The sequence below is a fragment of the Typopeltis vanoorti genome, chromosome 13, assembly GCF_054136105.1.
Source record: "Typopeltis vanoorti isolate ZY-2024b chromosome 13, IOZ_Tvanoo_1.0, whole genome shotgun sequence".
NCBI lineage: Eukaryota > Metazoa > Arthropoda > Arachnida > Uropygi > Thelyphonidae > Typopeltis > Typopeltis vanoorti.
Window position 1 is genome coordinate 9,077,412 of NC_143561.1, and position 23,260 is coordinate 9,100,671.

Here is a 23,260-nt window from a genome sequence, read left to right on the forward strand (position 1 = left end):
ATGCTGTGATGTATTTTTTATGTTCTTGCCAAAATCCTCCCATGACTTTTGTATAGCTAGTTTTACACACTGTTTAGCTTTCTTACATTTGTCTCTGTATTCTCTAAGAGCATAAGTTGACTTATTTGCCAGGAACTTTTGATATGCTTTCTTCTTTTCCTTCACTGCCTCTTTAATTTCCTGTGTCCACCATGGAGTTCTGATTTTTCTATCCTTACAGACAACCTCACCACATGCCTCTCTGGCTGAATCAATCAGTGTTTTCTTCGAGGCTTACCACTGAATCTTCAAGGTTTGGTTCCTGTTCTCAAACTCTTTCATTTTTTCTTTAATAATCTTTGTGTATTTTAGTCTACAGTTCACATCTGAGAGCTGCTCAACTTTTATTCACTCTAAAACTTTTTTACATGTCATTCTTTTCAATATGAAATTCAATTTTATCCTGCTCAATACTAAATAGTGATCATTTCCAATTTCAAATCCTCTGTACACTTCTGGTGTCCTGCACCAGGGAGAAAACATCACTAACAACAATAAACATAGTCAATGAGACTTTTCGTATTCCTTGCCTCTTCTCTTCATGTGAATTTGTGCACATTTTTATGTTGGAACACTCGTTATTAAGAGTAATAGATGAGAGTGTAACTAAATCGTACTTACCGGGTGCGAAATTTAAGGATGTAAGCGAGAGTATTAGAGTGCAAAAACAAAGGGTGAAAGAATTAACAATTGTGACAGGTACGAATGAATTGAAAGGTGATAAATTTTTTATGAGAGAAGACTTGAAAGTATTGTTAAAGGTAGCGAAAGAAAAGAGTGACAGAGTTAGAATGGTGAGTCTGTTACCACGGTATGACAGAGAGGAGTTTAGAAGGAGGGCCATAATCGCAAATGACATTATGCGCAGGTTATGCGGACGGTGTGGTGTGGAATTCGTGGACATGTGGAATGAGTTTGATGGGCGAAAGGACTTATACAAGATGGATGGCCTGCATTTGAATGGACTTGGTGTGCGGAGACTGGAAAAAGTGTTGCTGAATGAAGTGAAAATGGATGTGCAGAACCAGTGAAACTAGAACTACCAAGGAGGGGGGGGAAGTGGATATCCAGACATCAGTGAGACAGTTGAGTGTAAAAATGTATATAATGTACCTGAGCCAGCACTAAGGACAAAAAATGGGAATGGGACATTTAGAATAACTCATCAAGATAGGGGTGGGACAAAGGGATCACTGCAATTCATGTATACTAATGCCAGGAGTATTAGGAACAAGAAGGAAGAATTTTTGGCCTTGATTGGCTCTTCCTGGCCACAGGTTATTGGCATTAGTGAAACATGGCTGACAGAAGATGATATAGTTAGTGGGATAAAATGTGTAGGTTATAGTATGTTTAGGAGGGACAGAGAGAATAAAATTGGGGGAGGGGTGTTATTGCTGATAGCTGATGAACTGCAGCCAAGGAGAATTGAAGTATTGCAGGATAGTGAAAGGAGCTCATTTGAGGCTATTTGGTATGAGATTGACACTGGCAGAATAAAATATACAGTTGGGTGCTGCTATAGACCAGGTGATGGAATAGATGGTGGAGATGGTATGCATAAACAAATTGATGAAATGAGTGGAAGGAGGGTAATTATTATGGGGGATTTCAACTATGGTAACATTGATTGGAAGGAAATGGATTTTATTCAATTATTAAGGGATAACTATCTGAAACAGCATGTAATTGAAAATACTAGGGGTGTGAGAGTGCTTGACCTGGTAATAGTATCTGAGAATTTGACTGTAATGAATATGACCATGTTGCCACCTATTGGTGAGAGTGATCATAAGGTCTTGACCTGGGAGGTGGCTAAAGGTGTGCAATTTGTGATTAAGACAGGGTATATGTGGAATTACCATGCTGGCAAGTATGACAAGCTTAGGGGATTGCTTGGATCAGTGCCATGGCATGTACAACTGCAAGGGCTGGACGTCGATAGAGCATGGGAAGTAGTCAAAGAGCATTTACAGGAGGTTATGGCTGATTGTATACCTAAGGTCCGAATAGTGAAACAAGGAGGGGTTAAATGGATGAATAACACCATTAAGCTTGAGCTGCAAAAAAAGAAAACTGTGGAGGCACACGAACGGTATAAAGTGCAGGCCAGAAGGGTAACGAGTGTGGTAAAAAAAGCAAAAGTGGTTTATGAAAGGAATCAGCTATGCAAGCTAAAGAGAATCCCAAACAGTTCTTTCAATATGCTGCAAGCAAGAAAAAAACTGTACATGGCAAAAAGATTTTAAGGAATGACGATGGTAAAGAGTTCACTGAACCAGTCGATATAGTAAAGTTACTGAGCGCGCACTTTGCAAAAGTATATCATCCAGGTGGTAACGTTGAAAAAATGAAGGAACCATTAGTTTATACGGGAATTGTGATGAATGAAGTGGAGGTGAATAGTCTATTACAGAACCTTAATGTGAATACATTTGTGGGATTGGATGGTATACCGGCACGGGTCTTGCATGAAGCGGCTAATGAATTATCAGTGCCCTTGACCATGTTGTTTAATCTGAGTGTCGGGTCTGGCTTAGTCCCGAAGGTGTGGAAAGAGGGGAAAATAGTTTCACTGCATAAAGGAGGATCCAAGACTATGGTTGCAAATTACCGACCGATCAGCATATCAGGAGTCGTTGTCAAGGTCTTGGAGAAAGTAGTCAAGGGAAAAATACAGGAATGGATGGATGAAAATGAGATACTGTACAGAGGACAGCATGGCTTTGTGAAGGGTAGATCATGCCTCAGTAACTTGCTCAAGTTTTATAACAAGGTGACGGCTGAACTGGATAAGGGAAATGGATTTACAGTGATACTGGTGGACCTGGCAAAGGCGTTTGACAGGATACCACATGGAATTCTAATCCGTAAACTACAACATATGGGAATGGATATAGGGTTGGTGAGATGGATAGCTGGGTGGTTGATGGAGAGATATCAAAGAGTAGTTTATTCAGGAGTAGAGTCCAAAAGACGCCTGTGACTAGTGGTGTGCCATAGGGTTCTGTTCTTGGACCACTGCTGTTTAATCTGTTCATTAACGATATAGGGAAGGGTCTAAGTGGGACAGTTCATTTGTTCGCTGATGATGCAAAGTTGGGTAGGGCGATAGTGAACGCAGAAGATGTCAAAGTCTTGCAAGATGACTTAGATAGATTGGAGTTCTGGACTAAGGAGAATGGATGTCAATTTAATGTGACAAAATGTAAGGTTATGCATTTCGGAGTGAAAAGATTAGCAGCAGTATATCACATTGGTGGAACTGTACTCCAAGAGATTGATGAGGCCAGGGACTTGGTTGTGTTGGTGGATAGGGAGATGAAGTTTAGGGGGCACATTGCAAAAGTAGCTAAATCAGCTCATCAACTCACTTGGTTGTTGAAAAATACCTTGACGAGCAGAGACAAGCAAGTTATTGTACCTCTGTACCGACCCCTGATAAGACCTCATTTCGACTACTGTGCCCAGATTTGGTCACCTCGGTTCCTTCTTGATGGGGAGGAGGTGGAGAGGATCCAGAAGCGAGTGACTAAGATGATAGCAGGTCTATGGAATGAACCATATGAGAACAGGTTGAAGATTTGTGGGTGCAGAAACTAGTTGATAGGCGGAAGAGGGGAGATATGATTGAGACATTCAAATTGCTAAAAGGATTCTATAGGATTAATTCAGATGATATTTTTGAGATCAGGACTGGTGGTGGGAGAACTAGGGGACACCCATGGAAGCTGGGCAAGAGCGTGGTTAGCAGGGGTGTTAGAGCTGGGTTCTTTACTTTTAGAGCGGTAAATGAGTGGAATAAGCTGCCAGAGTCTGTTGTGGGTGCTATGACAGTGAGCGAGTTCAAGGCAAGGTATGATAGATAATGTGAGAATGTTGAACAGTTGTGTGAACATGATGTTTAGGGACTCTCTCGATGAGTCTAAGGACTCCTGGAGTAGCCCGTAGTAATAATAATAATAACATGGTGTTAGTAATAACCAGTCCATGTCCTGAGCAGAAATCCAACAGATATTTGCCATTATTATTAGCTTTGCTCTTTTCTCCAAATTTTCCCAAAATATTTTTGTATGTCTAACAAAAATTTTAAATTATTCATGTGTCAAAACAATTAACTCTGTCTCTATCTTCTAACAGCCTAACATTTGTAATTTTTCCATCTGGAAAACAATTTCATGCTCTTGCAAAGCACACCTATTATTACAATCACCATACAACTGCTCTTGCTTTCTTTACACTATCATCCAGGGTTCCAGAAATACCACTCAAATCTAATAATCACAAATATATTATATATATCATGCCCATAGTACAAATTTTGATAAAAACACATACACCTTTTAATGTCAGTAACAAAAAGAACATCTTTAATAGTTTAAAACAGTGAAATTCAAATTATGTGCAATAATTTGTAATATCAGACATATTTCTCATTGCTTTTGCCACTAGTCTATTGTTTTTCTCCAGCATGTTGAAACTTTTGTTCCAAAGGCCTGTTAACCTATTACTGAATATTTTAATAAAAACTGATATTTTTTCTTGATCATCAACTTACCAGACACTAAATAATTGCACAAATTAATAAGTGTAACGTAAATAAACTTATTTTTCATGTTCACCGAAAGTGAAATATTTCCTGTTACGCACACCAAACAAGTCAGTTCAAACAAGACTGACGACTAGACGTGGGCGTGCCACGTGATAGGAGGTGTATAATCGGCTGGTAGAAATAGTGGGGGAAATGGTTCGCCTGCATGTAAAGGAAATGTATGCAACACGGCTATATGTAGTAATCACTTTCATTGGCAAACATTTGGCTGGGCCGCAAAAATATTCGTCGCGGGCCACATGATGCCCGCGAGTTTAACACCCATGGTGTAAAGGTTCCGGAGTGGTTTCAACCTTGGAATCTCTAAATATCCAGGAGCTAGATCCAAGGATATGCTGAAACTAATTCAACTGATTTTGCTCAGTGTTACCACAAGTATCCAATCTTGGTAGTGACTTACCATAATGCATGACAATATACTCATCCTGAAGCAATGTTCCTAAATTCGTTCACAATCATAGTACTCATCATAATCCTAACTATCTGAGAAAGAATCCAAGAGAAAATTCTGTCTTGCTGAAATTTTGTGCTTGCATTTTGGCAGGCACAATACATATTGTAATGGTTCTTTAATTTTTAACAAATCTAGGTGTGTGGGGGGGGCAATGCGTTTGTTTTAGGATATTAGAAAACAAAGGAAAATGTTATATTTGGTTGGTATGATTGAACTACTCAAAAGTGTAAATATATGAACCATCATTAATAAGCCATGTGAAAAGGTGTTATGTAAAGAAAAGAACCTGTGTAAGTAGAAATATTTTCATTCCTGGAAAACAAATTATTAATGATTAGCATTTGTAATATGTCCTGTAAGTTGCTAGATAAAGCAAATAGCATGTGATCCTGTAAATTCTTGACATACATAAGTGAATTTATGATGGCATAATTAAAACATTTGTTTGCAAAGTATAAATAACTAACTAACCAATAATAAACAGCTGCTATATACATTTGGTAGGTCAGTAAATAACTACAGGGAGGGGCTAACCAAAGAATTAATGATGTTGATCACGTGATTCATTTATGCATGGCAGGAAAACATTATCCACTTTCAGGAATCCTACTTTTTTTTTTTTTTTCAGTGGTTCTTCTGCATCTCACATATGTTGGTACTTTGTTATAGATGAACAAAATGAATTGTTGGAAAGTTTTTCACAATATAAGAACATTTTTATTCCAGTCTTCAGAAACAACAGATTTAGCAAAACAGGCATAGATAGTTTTGCTACATCTATTGTTTCTGAAGAATGGAATAAAAATGTTCTTATATTATAAAAACTTTCCAACCTTAACAAATGGTTGGAAATACTGCAGCAGGAAGAAAAACAAGTAACTTTGCTTATCACTAAATACAGTACACATAGACTAACATCTGTGCTATTATTTAGCAATAATCAGTGTAATTAGAGACAACTGGAGACACTCATAATGGAAAAACACTCCCTTTCCACAGACCATGCATGTAAATAAAACATTTATTGTAGCACTAAACATAGCTAACAAATCTGTCCTAACATCCTCTTTCAAATTTCAGTTCTAGTCATTACATACAGAAAGCACTCAATGTAAAACCAGAGAGTGAGCGCATGTGTGTGTGTATACACATACACAACCACAATATGGAAAAAATATATTGCTACAGAAACCTCAACCATTGTTGGAAACCGACCAACACACAACCGAGAGAGAGAGAAGTAGTGGAGAAAATGAAGCAAGCCAGTGAAAGTCCCATTGGGAAAGCTGAGGCAGAAAATTCCAAGAAAGAAACCTCTTCAGCCCAAAACTTTTAACCAAAATTGGATGTGGAATATTAGGACTTTGTACGAAAGTGGAAAAGCTAACTCACTAACCAGAGAAATGGACAGATACAAAATAGAAATACTAGGTCTAAACGAGACAAGATGGAATGGTAGCAGAGAAATCCAACTAACAACAAACAAATACATTTTATATTCTGGAAACCAGAATGAAGATGACACACATAGCAAAGGTGTATTTTTTATGCTGACAACAGATGCTAGAAGAGCACTAACTGAATGGAAACAAGTTTCTGAAAGAATCATCAAAACTAGATTTAAAACTAAATACAGAAATGTAACTATAATAAACTATAATAAAATATATATGGACCAACAAACAATGCAAAAACAGAAGAGAAAGAAGACTTCTATGATATGTTTCAAAAAGAAGTAAATGAAGTAAAAAGTAAAGATATGCTTTTAATTATATGTGACATGAATGCAAAACTAGGAGATAGTAACGTGGGATATGAACGAATAATGGGAAAAGAAGGTTTAGGAAACTAACGAAAATGGGGAAATCCTAAGACTGCTGCACTTTCAATGATATGATCATAGGAGGAACCTTATTTAAACATAGACATCCATAAACAGACTTGGATATCACCCGATAAGAAATCCAAAAACCAAATAGACCATATTTTAATAAACAGACCCTGGAGAACCTCTTTGATGGATGTGAGAGTTTGGAGAGGTGCAGATGCCTTTACAGACCACTTATTGATTGCAAAAATAATAAATGAAACTAAGGAAAATATTTTAAGGCAAGAACCAAAGAATTAAATACAATATATCCAAACTGAAAAAGGACACAAAAGACAAATATAAAGTAACATTAAGGAATAAATATGGACACCTTGTAGAACAACATAAGGAAATAGACATTGAAGAGAACTGGGAAAAAATAAAGCATATATTTAATAGTACTGCTGAAAAAGTTCTGGGAAGGCAGAGTAGGAATCACAAACAATGGATCTCTGAAGAAACCATCAAATTATGTGAATAAAGGAAAGCTTTATGGAATACACTTCTGCAAAGTACAGAAGAAAACAAAAGAAATAGGATAAATGAAAGATACAGGCTAAAAAACGGACAGGTAAAAAAAGAAATGTTTTCCTGGAGGAAATGTGTAAAGAAGCTGAAGAAGCAGCAAGTAAATTTGATCCAAAGAGGTTGTTTGAGATAACCAGAAAGTTAGCTGGGAAGAGTTTTAAAAGAGAAAGGCCTGTAAAAAATAAACAAGAAAAGTTACAAATGAAGCAGACATAGAAAAAAAGATAGGTAGAACATTTCCAAGAAATTTTAAATGGAGAAATAGAAAACCTAGAACAAGAAATACCAGAAACACCAGAAGAAGAAATACTTAAAATAAATACAGGAACTATAACTAAACTAGAAATAACTCGGGCAGTAAAAAAAAACAATAAAGCAGCTGGGAGTGACAATATATAGGCTGAACTACTTAACACGTTCGCTGCCAACTACGAGTATACTCGTAGTGGGTAAACCTGCTTCACAAGCCAGCTACGAGTATACTCGTATGACGCTTACCGCCGGGAACGAGATTATTGTAGTGACCTTGAAGAAATGAAAATGCTTGGCTTGTGGGGCTAGCATCAAAACTGTGAATTCTCATAGACCGTATATGCTCTGTACAAGCCAACTATGAGTATACTCGTAGGACGCTTACCTCCGGTAACGAGATTATCGTACTGACCTCGAAGAAGTGAAATTGCTCGGCGTAGGGGAACAGACCATGCTGAAGTAGCGTGGCAGCGAACGTGTTAAAGTAGATACAAACGCTACTGTTGAAATGCTACACCTGCTATTTAATCAAATATGGGAAAAGGAGGAATGGCCAGAAGACTGGAATATAGGACTCCTGGTGAAACTGCTAAAAAAGGGAGAAGAAAAAAATGTTTAACTTTTTGATTAATATTTTACATGCAACTGCTGTAATAATTCCCTTTCCAATAATTTATAACTTTTCATAGGGTAACATGCAAAAAATAATTTTATGTAAAGTTCCACAATCAAAAAGTTTAAAAACATTACCCTAAAGGATATGTGCTGTGCACTATGGGATACTAAGGTAATTTTACGGGATGTGAATTATCTCAATATACAAACAGGCTGGTCAGAAGATACTTTATAAGCCTGTGTAGAATAAGAACAGAAATATAATTTATTGTCAAATACTTTCTGAACCAAGAAAAGAAAAACTTAACTATACTGGTTTGGCTGCAGTTGCGATTATTTAAGCATATACAGCTCACCTGTCCTTTATTTCTCCACAGTGATTTACTTGGTCTAGGCCTGGTGTTGGTTTTCTCTCCAGGTATTTTCCTCTCAGGAACAAAACAACCTCAAACACATCTTGGGATATGTGCTATTGCTATCCTAAACAGATTTCTCTGCAGGCATTGTCTCTGAAATTATTGGTCAAGACAACTAGTCTAAAGACTGGTATAACTATCTTCTGTTCATATTGTGTCCCATATGCTTGTTTAGCAATAGCAACACCCTACCACTTCAGTACAAGACAAATTAACTCAACCTTTAAAGATTCTTTTGTATCTAAGTGGGATCTTAAACTATCTTCTCAATCAAAGGCATCATCAATACTGAGCAAGCTATGGGGTTAAGTCTTATAGTGGAAGGCTGCCAAATATATTCCTATGTGCATGTTTTTTCCATATTAGTCATTTTTATTACACTGATGAATCATGTTATCCTAAATGGTGGCTTGCACAGTTCCTGTTTTAAAGAAATGAAAGGCTATTGTATTTAACCCAGAATTACTTATCTGAGACTGAAGGCATCACTACTACTGTTATTACTTGTTGGTTTTGTTTTATATTTTCATGTCAGTTTTGGCTTTGATTCATATTTGATAAACAGAATCCCATTTGAAATACAACTCGCATGACAAAACCAAAAATATTCTTCAGTATTCCATTTTATAAAGCATTATATAACAAGTTACTGTACTTGTTTTTCAAGTCATATAGCTAATAATACTTTTTCAACCCATTTCATTGAATAAAGCTTTCCACCTTATACTCAGATGTTTTAAGAAAGATGAATATTTAAAAACACTAACAACTACCATATTTGTGAACCACAAAAACTTGTTTAAAAGTATCTGCTAATATAACTTGTACTACAACAAGTGATCAAAAACAGCCCAATATCATTTGAGGGAAGTTTTATGATGCAGGTTTAGGTATCGGCTTGTTTGAGTATTTCCTTTTAGCTGCATGTATAATTAGAGGTGGAATTTTTCTCCAGCAAATCTACTAAAGAAATGAATCAGTAATCCACATTTGCATAAATATAAAGGCAACATCTGATTCAGAGCCTCCCATAGCTCAATTGGTTTCAATGAAGTCCTATGGTTGAGAAAAAAACCCAAATACACTCTAGAATGCAAGAACCTTTATTTTCAATTGGAAATTAGCTGGTCTCATATACAGGTGATAGGGTTTCTTCCCAGAAATACTGCTTTTTCATCCCACAAAGCACACACAACCGACTATTACATAACACATTCAAGGACTCATGAGAGAGCACACTACTCAACTCCGCTATTTAATCCTCCAACTGCACACAATGACAACTATCATCAACAAATATCTATGCCCACCGCAACTGTTCACATAGGATTGACCACCCTATCAAAGCATCAGTTAGGTCTCAATCTCAAATAAGCCAAATTACTTGGCCTTGATAAGCCATGGAGCCTAACATGCAAGAAACAGTGGGAAAACTGATTCAATACCATTCAATTATAAGCATAATACAAATTGACCGAGTGATGATTTTTGAAAAGTAACAAAAAAGCAGATCATACAGAGCAGGAAATTATATTCTTGTTTTCATCCTTTATTCGGGCATAAAGAATTAGGTAAAGGATAAAAACAAGAATTTGCCTAGTATTATAACAAGGGGGCAACTACAAAAGCTGATGGAATTACAATGTAAGTTACTATATCTCTACCAATGTTTTACATAAAAATACTGCAGGAATATTGAGCTGCAAACATTTCTGCCTAGTCTCTGATGAGAACCAACGTCAAGGAAACAAAAAGCAAATTATTGTTATTGGAATGTTATTGTTATAAGTTGTGCAATGATAAAGTAACTCAACTGCTGCACTCTCATAAGTCGCTTTTAAAACTTATTTGAACTTATCAGATTCTTTTGATTCACTACTACTAAGCAATTGCTTTGTGTCACTCTGACCTACTACCCAATAATGGGCTAAGATTTTTTTTTTTTAACATTTAATTTTTTTTATAATCTGGAAACCTCACTCAAGCCACTTCAGGCCTCTCATAAAAGGGGCATTGGTCTCAATGAAATTCATTTCCCATCGAAAGATAATTTCAATCAATGCCCATGGTCGGATTCAAACCCACAGCCTGTTAATACTTTTGTACTACTTTTATTTCAATAACCATTTGACCCAATGAGACTGATAATGCTAATACTATCGCTAATATTAAACATATAAGTAATGTGAGATTTTATTGAAACTGTCAAACCCACCAACAAAGTTATAAATATAGAATCATTTGAGGACTATAAAAGTAGGGCTGAATGGTCTCACATGGACAAGGAAAGCTAACTATCACAAACAATTTATAAAAATTCATGCTACAGTGGAATTTAAACCTGTAGCCCACATTACAGAAATACCATCTGCTTTGCCAGCCAACATATCAGCTATTGAAGGAAGATCGATGTGACATTAAATTCACTATGACAAGTATACTTGCATTCGAAGAATTTTTAACTATTTCCCTCTCTCTTCACTGAGAACAGAAGTGAGAGAGGGAGAGAGAGAGAAAGCAAGAGGAGAAATTCACATCCTGAAAATTTACTATTACTACCCCAAGACCTCATGGAGTCAAAGACTCATCAGGGAGATGAGTCATTACACTTTATATAATTTCATAAAAAGGTTCAGTACAGAGTTCAACACAAATCTACTAAATTAATAATTAAAATGATATATTACTAATGTTTAGGTTGCATGAGGTCATGAAACATTAGGTCAACTATCCTTATGTGGAAACTGTGGCAAGGGTTTACGGGGTGGGGTTGACTTAATTGTCTTTGTTACTTTGGGATATTGTCAATTGTTCCGAGTCAAAAAGGGATAAAAATGTTGCATTTACTAAGGGAAGATCGTGTTTGAGTAATTTGCTCACATTGTTAGACAAATAATAGTGGTTCTAAATTTCAACCCACAAGCTGTGCATCTGAATGCACTGGCATAGATGTTTGTGAATGTCTTTGGATGGTAGATGATTTTCCCATTGACTGCTCAAGCAGAGAAAACTCCACTACTCTGCTTGAGGTGGCTTGAAAATATATCATGTTTGTCCTCCAGAGTGGAAGCTGACTATCTAACCCTTGGCCCACTCATGTTGTAAATGTGGGATAAGCTTTAGGATAACTTTTGGATTATCTGAATCTCATCCCAACCACAGTACAAAGCTTTCTGCCTCTTTTGACATGACAGTCATGCAAACTATGATATACTCCATTGGACTATCACCTTCCTAATCCAATAATTTTCACTGACCAACATGTGCCAAAATGAAGTTCACTGTGTATTATATTCTTGATTCACTATTATTATTCGTGACACCTCCAATCCTTAATCCTTGGTTTTCAAATGCAAAATATAACATCAGCAATGCTATAAATAAACTGTGCAGCTAAGTAGTTTTATATTCAGATTGCCCAATAAAAGATGGAAGTAAACGAAATTCCGATATTAAAATATAATGAAGTTAAAAGGTGCCATTTCACAATTCAAGCCTAAATATCAAATCCGTGTTTAATTTGGGATAAAAACTGTTACAACATTATGATATCTTGACTCCATGGAGTGTTTGTAATAATAATAATACTGACAGAGTGAAGTTCACTAATACATAGCTGTACTATATAAATTGTAAGCTTATTTCAGTACTCACAACTGTTTCTTGGAAATGCTCAAGAATTTGTGCTGGTGAATTGAAAACAATGGCAGAAATTAGAGCTGAAATCAGCACTAATTTATGAATTTACAAGTTAGAATGCTGCTTCTTACTCAAAACAGCGATTTCGCAATAACCAGAACCTCTGTAATTGAAAACGATACAAAGCGCGTATCTTAATAAAACAACACTTATCAAGGAAAATAATTCAAAAGATCAGAATTATATCAAAAATGTTCACATTACAAACGACTTGAAAGTAAAAATCCTTCTAAAATCAGAATTAAAATTTCGATTATACGAGATCACTATAAAATCTCAAATAATACTAGTTATAAGCAAAAATTAATACAAATGCCACTCTTAAAATACAGATATTACAAACACAAAACAGTCCCAGAAATTCTTTTGTTCGAAGGCCTAATCGTAAAAACCAATCGTCTGCACAAAGACGAAGTCCAAAATGCAGTAGAGACGCCATAACGCAATTTGCCGGCAAAGGTTGCGACGGAGATTTCTAAGAATATATTTAACATTATTACATTTCCTGTCGAGATTTCATTCATAATCACAATTAAAACATATAACATAATGTACAAATAAACGATATTTTACTTACCCGTACTGGGTTCCTCCTGTAGTAAACCCAAAATAATTATTAGCAGCCATCTTCCAATTCGAAGTGGATACTATGAACATAGACAAGAAAGATGACGACAGCGTTACCTCTACGGAAGCTGAAAGCGGCGAAGTTAATTTAGCCCACGAGGTGCAAATCCCTCATAATGTTTATTTATTTCAAAATATAGTGGATATAATAAATAATATAGATAGATGTATAACATTAAGAATTGTTATTAAAAATCCCAACAGAAATATCGAAAAAGAGATTTAGTCATCATCTAACTAAGCTAAAATAGTAAATAAATAATATATCTTTCAAAAAGTTTATTCTTTTGCTTATTTAGAATGCATGACTTCATAGAATGGTGAAAATAATAATAATAATAAAAAAAATCAGCTAATCAGCTAAAGTGAAAATAATATAATTAAGAAAATTACAACATACCTAAAAATAACAGGAATAATAGATTCTATGCTTAAACCAAACCTGGTGCAAGCACAAACTATATTAAAAGTTTATAATGCATTAACTGAACTAAGATTAATATATGGAAGATAAATCTGACCAGAATGCAAGCATATAAACAAATATTAATAAATGTGAAATAATGAAAGTTGTTGTTGTGAATCTTCCTCTTCTTCTTCTTATTATTATTATTACATGAACTCTATTAGAGTCAAAGAGTAGTGGGGGGAGAGACAAAAAAAAAAAAAGAGGTTTACATATTATATGCAATAACGTATATTGTGGTACATACATATGAGAAATACAGCAATATCTATCATGTTTTATGAGTTAATGGAGAAAATAAAGTAATATAAATGCTGTTGAATACCCAAAACCAAAGAAATCCTGAATACAAGCCAGCTGAAAGAGATGACATGGTTTAAACGAGCTAATTGATAGCTTATGAAAACAGAACAAGCATAATAATTATATTTCCTTGAATTGAATAACAAGAATAATGATGATGATGATAATAATAACAATAATCATAAAAAAACTAATTTTTTTTTTCTCAAAAATGTTCAGAATTTCTGTGCGGATTACAAGTTTTCCCCTTCATAATAATCAAAATATAAATGTTCTTATAAATATAAATCACAATATAAATAATATTTTTAATTGCTTTTTATAAAAATCACAAGATTCAGTGCAGCTAGGTGGAAGTGACATTTGCATCCATAGCGGAAGCCTGCAAGAATAAAGACTAAAGTTCAGTCTACTTGCGACTACAGGAAAAACATTTTCTGAGCAGTTCTTCGACCGGTTCCCGACATAATCGATGTTTGGCACCGCTAGTGAGTTTTCTACGAGTTACTTTAGTTTTTCGTCATAAATTCAAGAAAATCGACCGTAGAATCCACACTATTTGACATATTGTATTAGGGACCAAGAGGTGGTGACCCTTGTCTGCCGTCTCTTTACCGGATGTGGCTTAAAATTAGTGATAGCCTTGGACCACCTACCTCTGATTGGCTATTGATGGAAATTGAACTTCCCCACAGTAGTATCCAAAAGCTAACTAAAGTTAAAAAAATAAAGCGATCTCGGCTCTACCTTATAAGAGAATAAAAGGCCTTTGTGGATAAAATCCATACACATATGAGAGCCTGCAAAACCTTTAATAGGACACTGTGGTGGCAATAGTAGGTACTTAAGAAGGAAGAGAAACTTCTTATAGTTTTTGGATTGCTGAAGATGGCAAACCTTAAGAAAACCTGAGTTGAGAAGTTACAATGCTCAGAAATATGTTTCGAGCTCGACTGTGAACAGACGTTGCCACCAGTTACTATTTCACTGAAACCAGTTCAGCAATATAGGGCTCATAAAAATTCTAATGAATTTCAGATAATATTATTACAAAAGACTCATGCAAACTAGCCTTCAAAACTATTTACATTTGCAACAGACAAACATTTCAAACACAAAAATTACTAGAACATTAAATAGACATCCATCAATCGATGAGTTGTTTCTGCGAAAATACATCTTTCACATTTCATAAAGGATTTTTATTTATTTATTTCGTATGGTGATTCAACGGCCTTGAGTCCCTATAACGGTGGGGTTTGGCACCACTGTAATGCCCCTCATTTTTATCCGCACTTGGGACCGGCATAGCTGATACTTCAGACCTATGGCTGGAGGAATCGTCTTGGTATTCTTGACTATATGAATGTGTGTTTGCGGGATGAAAAACCCCAGCTAAACTGGGGGAAAAACCCTGTTGTCTGCGCCCAAGACCGGCTAACTTGGTTAGACCGAGGAAGTTCTTTAAGCTCTCTCTCGTCGCCGAAGGAATCGAACCTAGGACACTCCTTCCCCAGGCATATGGTTGCGAAGTACTCATACATGATGAATTCGGTTAAGCCAAACCTTAGACATTGATGAAAAAAAGGATGAAAAACCCCAGCTAAACTGGGGGGGGAAACCCTGTTGTCTGCGCCCAAGATCGGCTAACTTGGTTAGACCGAGGAAGATCTTTAAGCTCCTCTCGTCGCCGAAGGAATCGAACCTAGGACACTCCTTCCCCAGGCATATGGTTGCGAAGTACTCATACGTGATGAATTCGGTTAAGACAAACCTTAGACACAATACTCATAAATGATACATGCTGTGGTATCGACAGTTGGTAATATTAAACTCTGTGTAAATGTAAGTGTAAGTGGTGAAAAGTGTAAATTGGTTTTCTTCGTCCTTTTTTCTAGGCTTTCTTCCTGAGTTATCCGATGTTTGGCACGGGCAAGTAGGATCTTTTCGTTCGGGAACCTCTTTTGATTCTTTCAGATCATTGTTTTATTTATAACAAGATTAATCACTGAAATGCTTATTAAAGTAAAAACAGAATCTCAACTTTAGTTTAATCAAGTTCTATTCCTTATTGACATTGCAAACAAGTCACAACACCATGATGGACTATGCAAGTAAATGCCAAATAGAAAAATGAAACATATAATAATCTAAAATAAATCATCTAACGCCTTTTATTCCTTTTTAACGATAAGTAGGTCGTTTACTCTATCTAGCTTTTGGAGACTGAGTGGGCAGTTTAATCTCCACCAGTAGCCAATCAGAGATAGCGGGACCATGACGGTCACTAATTATAAGCGGCCACCGATGGAAAGACGCGCAAACAAGTGTTGCTATCGCTTGGCACTTAACCTTAAGAATATGTTACTGTCTGAAATAATGTGGGTTCTACAGTCGATTTTCTTGAGTTTAAGGGATGAAAAAGCCGAAATTCCAGGAGAAAAAACTGCATGCCTGTGCCAGAGATCGACTAATTCAGGAACCGATCGAAGAAAGGCTTAGAAGGTCCTCCAGTCGGCGGCTAGACTTGAACTTCAAGTCTATCTTCGGGCGCCCTAGCGCAGAGGATATAAATGTCACTTCCACTTAGTTACACAGGCCTTAATATAAAATATTATAGACAAAATATATCATCTTCCATCTTATTGTACAATAGAGAAAATGCTATATTTTTATTATTTCTGTATTCCATCAACAGATTTTAAAGTCAAAGAGTAACAAGAAACATGAAACAGCATAATGAAATCTTTGATTAAAGATGAGTTCAATTGGGACCTTATCCAAGTGCCTAGAGTTCGACTAGATATCGTTGTAAAATGTGAGATGTCCGAAAAAGTGCCGTTCCTGGAGTTCAGATAATGTTATATCTAGGAGGCTCATCTTTTCCAGCTATTTCATAAACGCTGTTGATATTGTTCCTGGTGCTCCAATAACAGTTGGAACTACAGTTGCTTTTTTGTTCCAATGTTGAATTTCATTGCTCCAGATCCTATACTTGGTCAATTTTTCATGCTCATTTTATTTTACTGCTATCCCCTGATATTGTCACATCAGTAAACGTCACACATATTGTTCAACTACAGTGATGTCTAGCATATTACGTTCAAGATGGCTATCTGTCTGAATTTTAACACCCAAAATATCTTGCATTTTCATTATCAATAACTTTTCCATGTGTGCGTTCCCAAGGAGATTTATAGGTTGGGAAACTATATTTATAGAAAAGCTGTGGTGTATAACTTTTGCAACCCAATCATGCCTTTGTTTATACTATAGTCTGTATGAGTAATCTTGCTGCAAGTACTAATGAGATGGTCCACTGTCTTTTCTTTATCTCAGCATAGTTGGCACTTGTTATCGTGACGGATCTTTTCAATATACACCTTTATTGCATTCGTTTGTAGTGCTTCTTCTTGAGCAGCAAGTATCAGGCCTGCTGTCTCTTTCTCATATTGCCGTGCTGATGCGATTGCCAAGTTGAGAGATTGTCCATTTTTCCTTCAATAACTTTCAAATATTGAACATGGAGTGGTTACTTTTCCAACATTCTCAATTTCTTTAGCTTGCAGAGTCGCTTTCACATTTACACAGCATTTCGTACAACACTTGTAACACTTCTGGCCTTCATCTTATAATTTTCATAACTCATATCCTTATTCACACAGTAACCCTTCTACATAATCTTTTTCTTACGAATCTCTTCTTAATAAGAGAACACATCAATTTCACTCCTGCCCTATTTATTCTTCGAACTGTAGTGACACCCTTTACCATTTCAGTATTTTTAAGTGCTTCCCATGCACGCTATCCTTACCTATCCAACAACTGATACCAAGGCTCAGAACCCAGCCTACTCTTCATCTGGCCATAATTTCTACTTTGTATTTCAGCATGTAAATTTTTTGAAATGCAACATCCATAAATATAGTCGTCTCCCCATCATTACAGTATGATCACTGCACCAGCCTGAATAGTTTTACGTCTGTCTCTGAAACTCCCCTCTGACAATATTATCAGAATCTAATACTCTTTCACCTCGAGTTCTTTCTGTCACAATTGGTTTTAGGAAGTTGGGTTGCAGTAGCTAAATAACTTCAATTTTATTATACCTACAAGACTTTACTACCACCCAATCATTGTTCGGGTAATTAAAGTCCCCAATATTATGATTACTCGTTTCGCATCCATTAATTTTATTTAGTAATGCATTTGTTTCTCACTAGCAACCGATCCACTAAGTCTGTAACAATATTCCACTATGCTTTTGATCTTTTTTGACTCCACTTGACACCATATGGCTTCAAACTCACTGCTACATGGAAAGTTATTACTGGTATCGCAGTCGTATACCTCAACTCCAACTGGATTTAAGTCATACAATTCGCCCCTATCCTATCCGTCCTAAAAAGAACTGCATCTCAATATGCTCGTTACAGGTTAGTATGTTTCCCTTTGATATTCAGTCCTCACTAACGCCTACAGTCCGAGATTCTAATTCACGCAGGCAAAAAAACTTAGCGCTTAGGTAACTTATTGTGTAGAGACATAATAAGTTACCTGCATGTGTTTTGTTTACTCTTCTCTGTACTCTGTGTGATGGCTCATTGGCAACTTGAAAATCTATGTTCTTATCTAGTGCCTTACACTTGCAGACATCATTGAAGATGCTTGATAAGTCCAAACCGGACGAATGCAAAATCGTGCGGTCCTTGTGCTAATGCTTCTCGTTATTCACACAGTTACATAACATTGTTGCCCTTATACACAGACTCTCACCATTCCTCTCATCATATTTTAGTTTCCCTGACTCTCTGCTAGATCTCACATCAATTAATAATTTCTCAGGACTTCTGACGCATTCAAAATCAAACACATTAAAGTGTAGTTCATTCCTCTTATAGATACCCATTTCCCCATCAAACTGACTCCACACATCCAAAAACTCGCTTACGTTCCTTCTATTCACCCTATGTATATGAAATATGTATCATAGCTATACAATTAATAGATTATAGACAGTACATCATTGCCGACGACTCTATATTACCTCTTGATTAAGACAAAAAAAAACCTGTATACATGTGAGCAATTTGCATCAGTTATGTGAACGGAACAAATCACTTTGTTGCAAAATATTCTTTCACCGTTAGTCGATTTCTGACATGGGCAAGCGTGTTTTTTTCTCCCGGGTTTGTCATCCCGTAAACTCAGGAAAATCGACCGTGGAGCCCATTATTTCAGACAGTAACATATTCTGTTAAAGTTAGGTAAAGAGATGACAGCATCTGTTTGCGATCTCTTCATTGGTGGCTGCGTATAATTAGTGATAAACACGGGCCAGCTATCTCTATTTTGCTACCGATAGAGATTGGACTGCTCACTCAGTCTCCAAAAGTAAGATAGCCTTTAAATCGTCTCGCCTACTACCTATAGGGGAATAAAAGGCATTAGGTTATTATTATTAACATTTTTCTAAAATACCCTAGATTTATTTGTATGATATAAAACTACACAGTATACATATGTGCTCCAACTGACGGTTGCAGATATTCGCCAAGGAATTGAAAATCACTTATTAAATCCCTTGAACATTAATAAATATTCTAACTGTTGTTAAACATTCCACGAGTTTTTTGATAGCTTATTGATACTGTATAATATTCTGAAATTTTTCGCCGTAAAGAATTTTTTAGCGTAATAAAAGAGGTTTTTATAGTCCTTAAAGATCAACCAGACGGGCGGATCGTCATAGTGAAATTCCACATGACTGTGTGGCGTCTTTTACGACAACATCTACATTTAAGGATCTACAATCTACTCTTGTACAACATTTGAAGAAAGACGATAAAAAGATACTCCAGGATTTCTGTACGGAAATGATCAGTAGGATAGAACAAAATGGGGACTTTTTGGACACGATCGTTTTCAGTGACGAGTGTAGTTTTCCCGTAAGTGGGCAAATAAAAATTCACAACCGAAGAATTTGGGAAAGCGAAAATCCACACGCCATCGTAGAACATGTTCGCAGCATCTCGTAGGCTAACGTACTTTTTTGTTTTCGCCATAAGCAAGAAGAAAGTTAGTGATGATGTGTATTTTGATATTCTACAAGGGTACGTAATACTACAAATAGACAACGACGACTACGACGGACACTTACATTTCCAGCAAGACGGAACACCTCCTCATTTCCTGACAGACGTTAGTTCGTACCTCGAAACCCGTCTTCCAGGCAGATGGATTAATAGTGAGGCGCCAGTAGCATGGCCACTGCGTTCCCCCGACGTTACACAGTTAGATTTTTTCTGATTGGGCTTTGCGAAAGATCGAGTGTTTGTACCACCACTACCAGCCTATTTCGATGACCTACGTTCCAGAATTACTGATTGAAGTTACGCCAGATATCTTCCACCGTATGTGGCAGGAAACTGATTACAGATAGGAAATCTGTAGAATTACTAGAGACAGTCATATCGAACTTTTACTGTCAATGTTGAAACTTCAAGTATTTCGCTACATTTTTACGTCAAGGAAAATTGTTCATCTATTGCTATTTACCCTCTATTGTTATTCAAATTTATATACCCTGTTGTAATACCCTGTATTTTTAATCATAATAACTTTCGAAAGAAATGATAACAATGATTTATTTTCACCGCAGTTCAAGCCGGGTTGGAAGTTGGAGTTTTGATTTCCAGTCATCTGTATGCATTGAACTTTTCCGTCAGACACCTTGGGTCGACGTTGAAAACAAAGGTTTAGAGAATAATCTGAGGTTCTGAGTGAAACGAGGAATTAAGACATTCATTTTAACGAGAACTGTTTTGTTATTCAGTGAGTGGAGCAGTTTTTAGTTCTGAAGAGTGAAATCATATCATTCATTTAGTACCTAAGAACATGCGACAAAATGGATCGATGTATATTACGTAGACAATGAGATTTGGTCGTGGGTATCATTAGTTACCAAGAGGAGAGGTGACATCTGCAGTATATTATTATTATTATTATTATTATTATTATTATTATTACAATACACATCCAGGGTGTCAGTGACTCATCGAAGAAGGCAACGTGTCAAGCGTTCCCATGAATTCATTTGCACAATCTGCACTCTCTAACGTCCAAAGGCAAGCCATTCCAAAAATTTAGTTCTCATCCCTTTCTTGACTGCATTCACGGCCATCTCTCATGAATGCCTTCTCTTCCTCATCCTATCCTACATAAAATGGAAAATTCAATCTACTGGTATGTTGTATGACTCTTTCAGAATGGTCATCATATCACTTCTTTTTTCTCCTCTCTGCAGCAAACGCTTTCTCATCATAATCTGCATTCAACAGTGTCATCTTATCATCGTTAGCATATCATCTTTAGCACTCTTCTTTTCACCTTCTCCACTGTCTTTACATTACCTCGGAAAATAAGAGACCAGATCTTCTCACAATAGTCTAGATGAGGTCGTAAGAAAGCCTTATAAAAAGGAAAAATGACTTCCTAATTCTAACACAGTTTCGTTTCTGCATTGAAATTATCCTCTAAGTTGTATTCGTAATCGTTGCTATATATCCCTGAAGTTTAACTTCCTGTCTACTAACATTCCAAGATCCCTAGCTCACTACGTTTCTTCTAACATTATTCTGTCATTATAATACGCTATCGGATATCCTATTAAACTATTAATAGGATATCCAATTCAAATCATTTTGCAAGTACTGTATGTCAGTTACAATACTATTTACCCTGATTGGCATTGCCTCATTTGTAAATAGCTGTACGTCCTCCTGTGAAATCGTTTCCAATGTCATTAATTTGAAGATTGAATAACAATAGCCCAAGGTCTGATCCCTGAGTCACACCACTAGTCACTTCAAATGTTATAGCTAACATCTGCCGAAATACCACTTTTTGCTTTTGTCAGTCAACAATCTTCTTATTCAAATTTGTAGTTTTAATCCAATCCTTCAACTAATATAACAGTCTTCCATACTGATGCCTGTCGAATGCATTAGCAATGTTCAAAAGTAGCATGGTATATTCCTTCTCCTTATCAAACTCAATATTCCCATTATTATAAAATATGAGAAAATTACTCAAACATGAACTTTCCTTAGTAAACTTGTTCACTGCAAACTATGGATTCTCTATCAAGTCAATTTTGTATGGAATGTCTTACAATTTTTCAAAAATATTCATCACCCCCATCCAAAGATACTGATAATCTCATAGTTAGACACATTTTTGCATAACCCATGTACAAGATATTATCTTACATTATTTCCACTGATGTGGAATCTTCCCTTTTGCTGAGACAAATTATACAACCAGGACATAGAACCAACCAGATTAGTTGAGCATTCTTTTACCATTCCGTGCTGATATCCCATCAGTTCCGATTTCCGAATTAATATATAGTTCCTGCAACAGTTCTAGAATCTCCTCCTCTCTTCATACACTGAGTTTCTTCCAGTGTAGGAAGAGCTTTATGCTGTATGTTGCATATACCGAGCTAATAGCTTTTGAGAAAAATGGGCATTCATGTGGTTGAATAATCTATTCTGCATCCGCAATCAGCATACTATTAGAATTGTACCGGATATGCTAACCACTCGGGCAACCAAGCCGGCTATTTTTGAATACATAAATCTTTGTTTAACCATAAATTATAGAATGAGGGTGAGAGCTAAGTTGCCTGTTAGAGTACCAAGCGATTGCACACAGTCAGAATGACCAAGAGAAAGTGCCATACCTTGTGGCGGATGGGTCTGTATGTACACCCTTGATGAGTCACTGACTTCCTAAAGATCCCTACTACTACTACTACTACTAATAATAATAATAAGCCGGCTATTTTTGAATACATAAATCTTTGTTTAACCATAAATTATAGAATGAGGGTGAGAGCTAAGTTGCCTGTTAGAGTACCAAGCGATTGCACACAGTCAGAATGACCAAGAGAAAGTGCCATACCTTGTGGCGGATGGGTCTGTATGTACACCCTTGATGAGTCACTGACTTCCTAAAGATCCCTACTACTACTACTACTACTACTACTACTACTACTACTACTACTACTAATAATAATAATAATAATAAGATGGTGGCCTGAAAAGTTCTCGGCCTAACAATGAAAAAACGAATTTATAATTTCAAAGTTATTTTTATTTTTCAACAGAAATCTCCCTTAAGACTAATAATTTATTCAAGCGATGCTCCAGCGCCATTATCCTGTCCCTGTTGCGATTCTCAGTAAGATCTGCAAAATACCTCTCTACAGCTGCAATCACCTGCTAATTCGAAGAAAAACGCTGACCAGCAATGAAGAGTTTTAGCTTTGGGAAGACATAGAAGTCAAAGGGAGCCAAATCTGGGGAATAGGGTG

At 36.3% G+C, this 23,260-nt stretch overlaps 1 protein-coding gene across 1 annotated transcript in view; it reads right to left on the minus strand.

Annotated features, from left to right (window-relative positions):
- The window catches only part of LOC150099925 (zinc finger RNA-binding protein-like), a 174,094-nt gene extending 160,938 nt beyond the window's left edge, over positions 1 to 13,156 (minus strand). Inside the window, exon 1 of the mRNA XM_090403122.1 lies at positions 13,063 to 13,156. Within this exon, the coding sequence (XP_090259248.1) occupies positions 13,063 to 13,142 (80 nt within the window). The 5' untranslated portion in view covers positions 13,143 to 13,156. The remainder of the gene's footprint in view (positions 1 to 13,062) is intronic.
- Between the last annotated feature and the right edge of the window lie 10,104 nt (positions 13,157 to 23,260).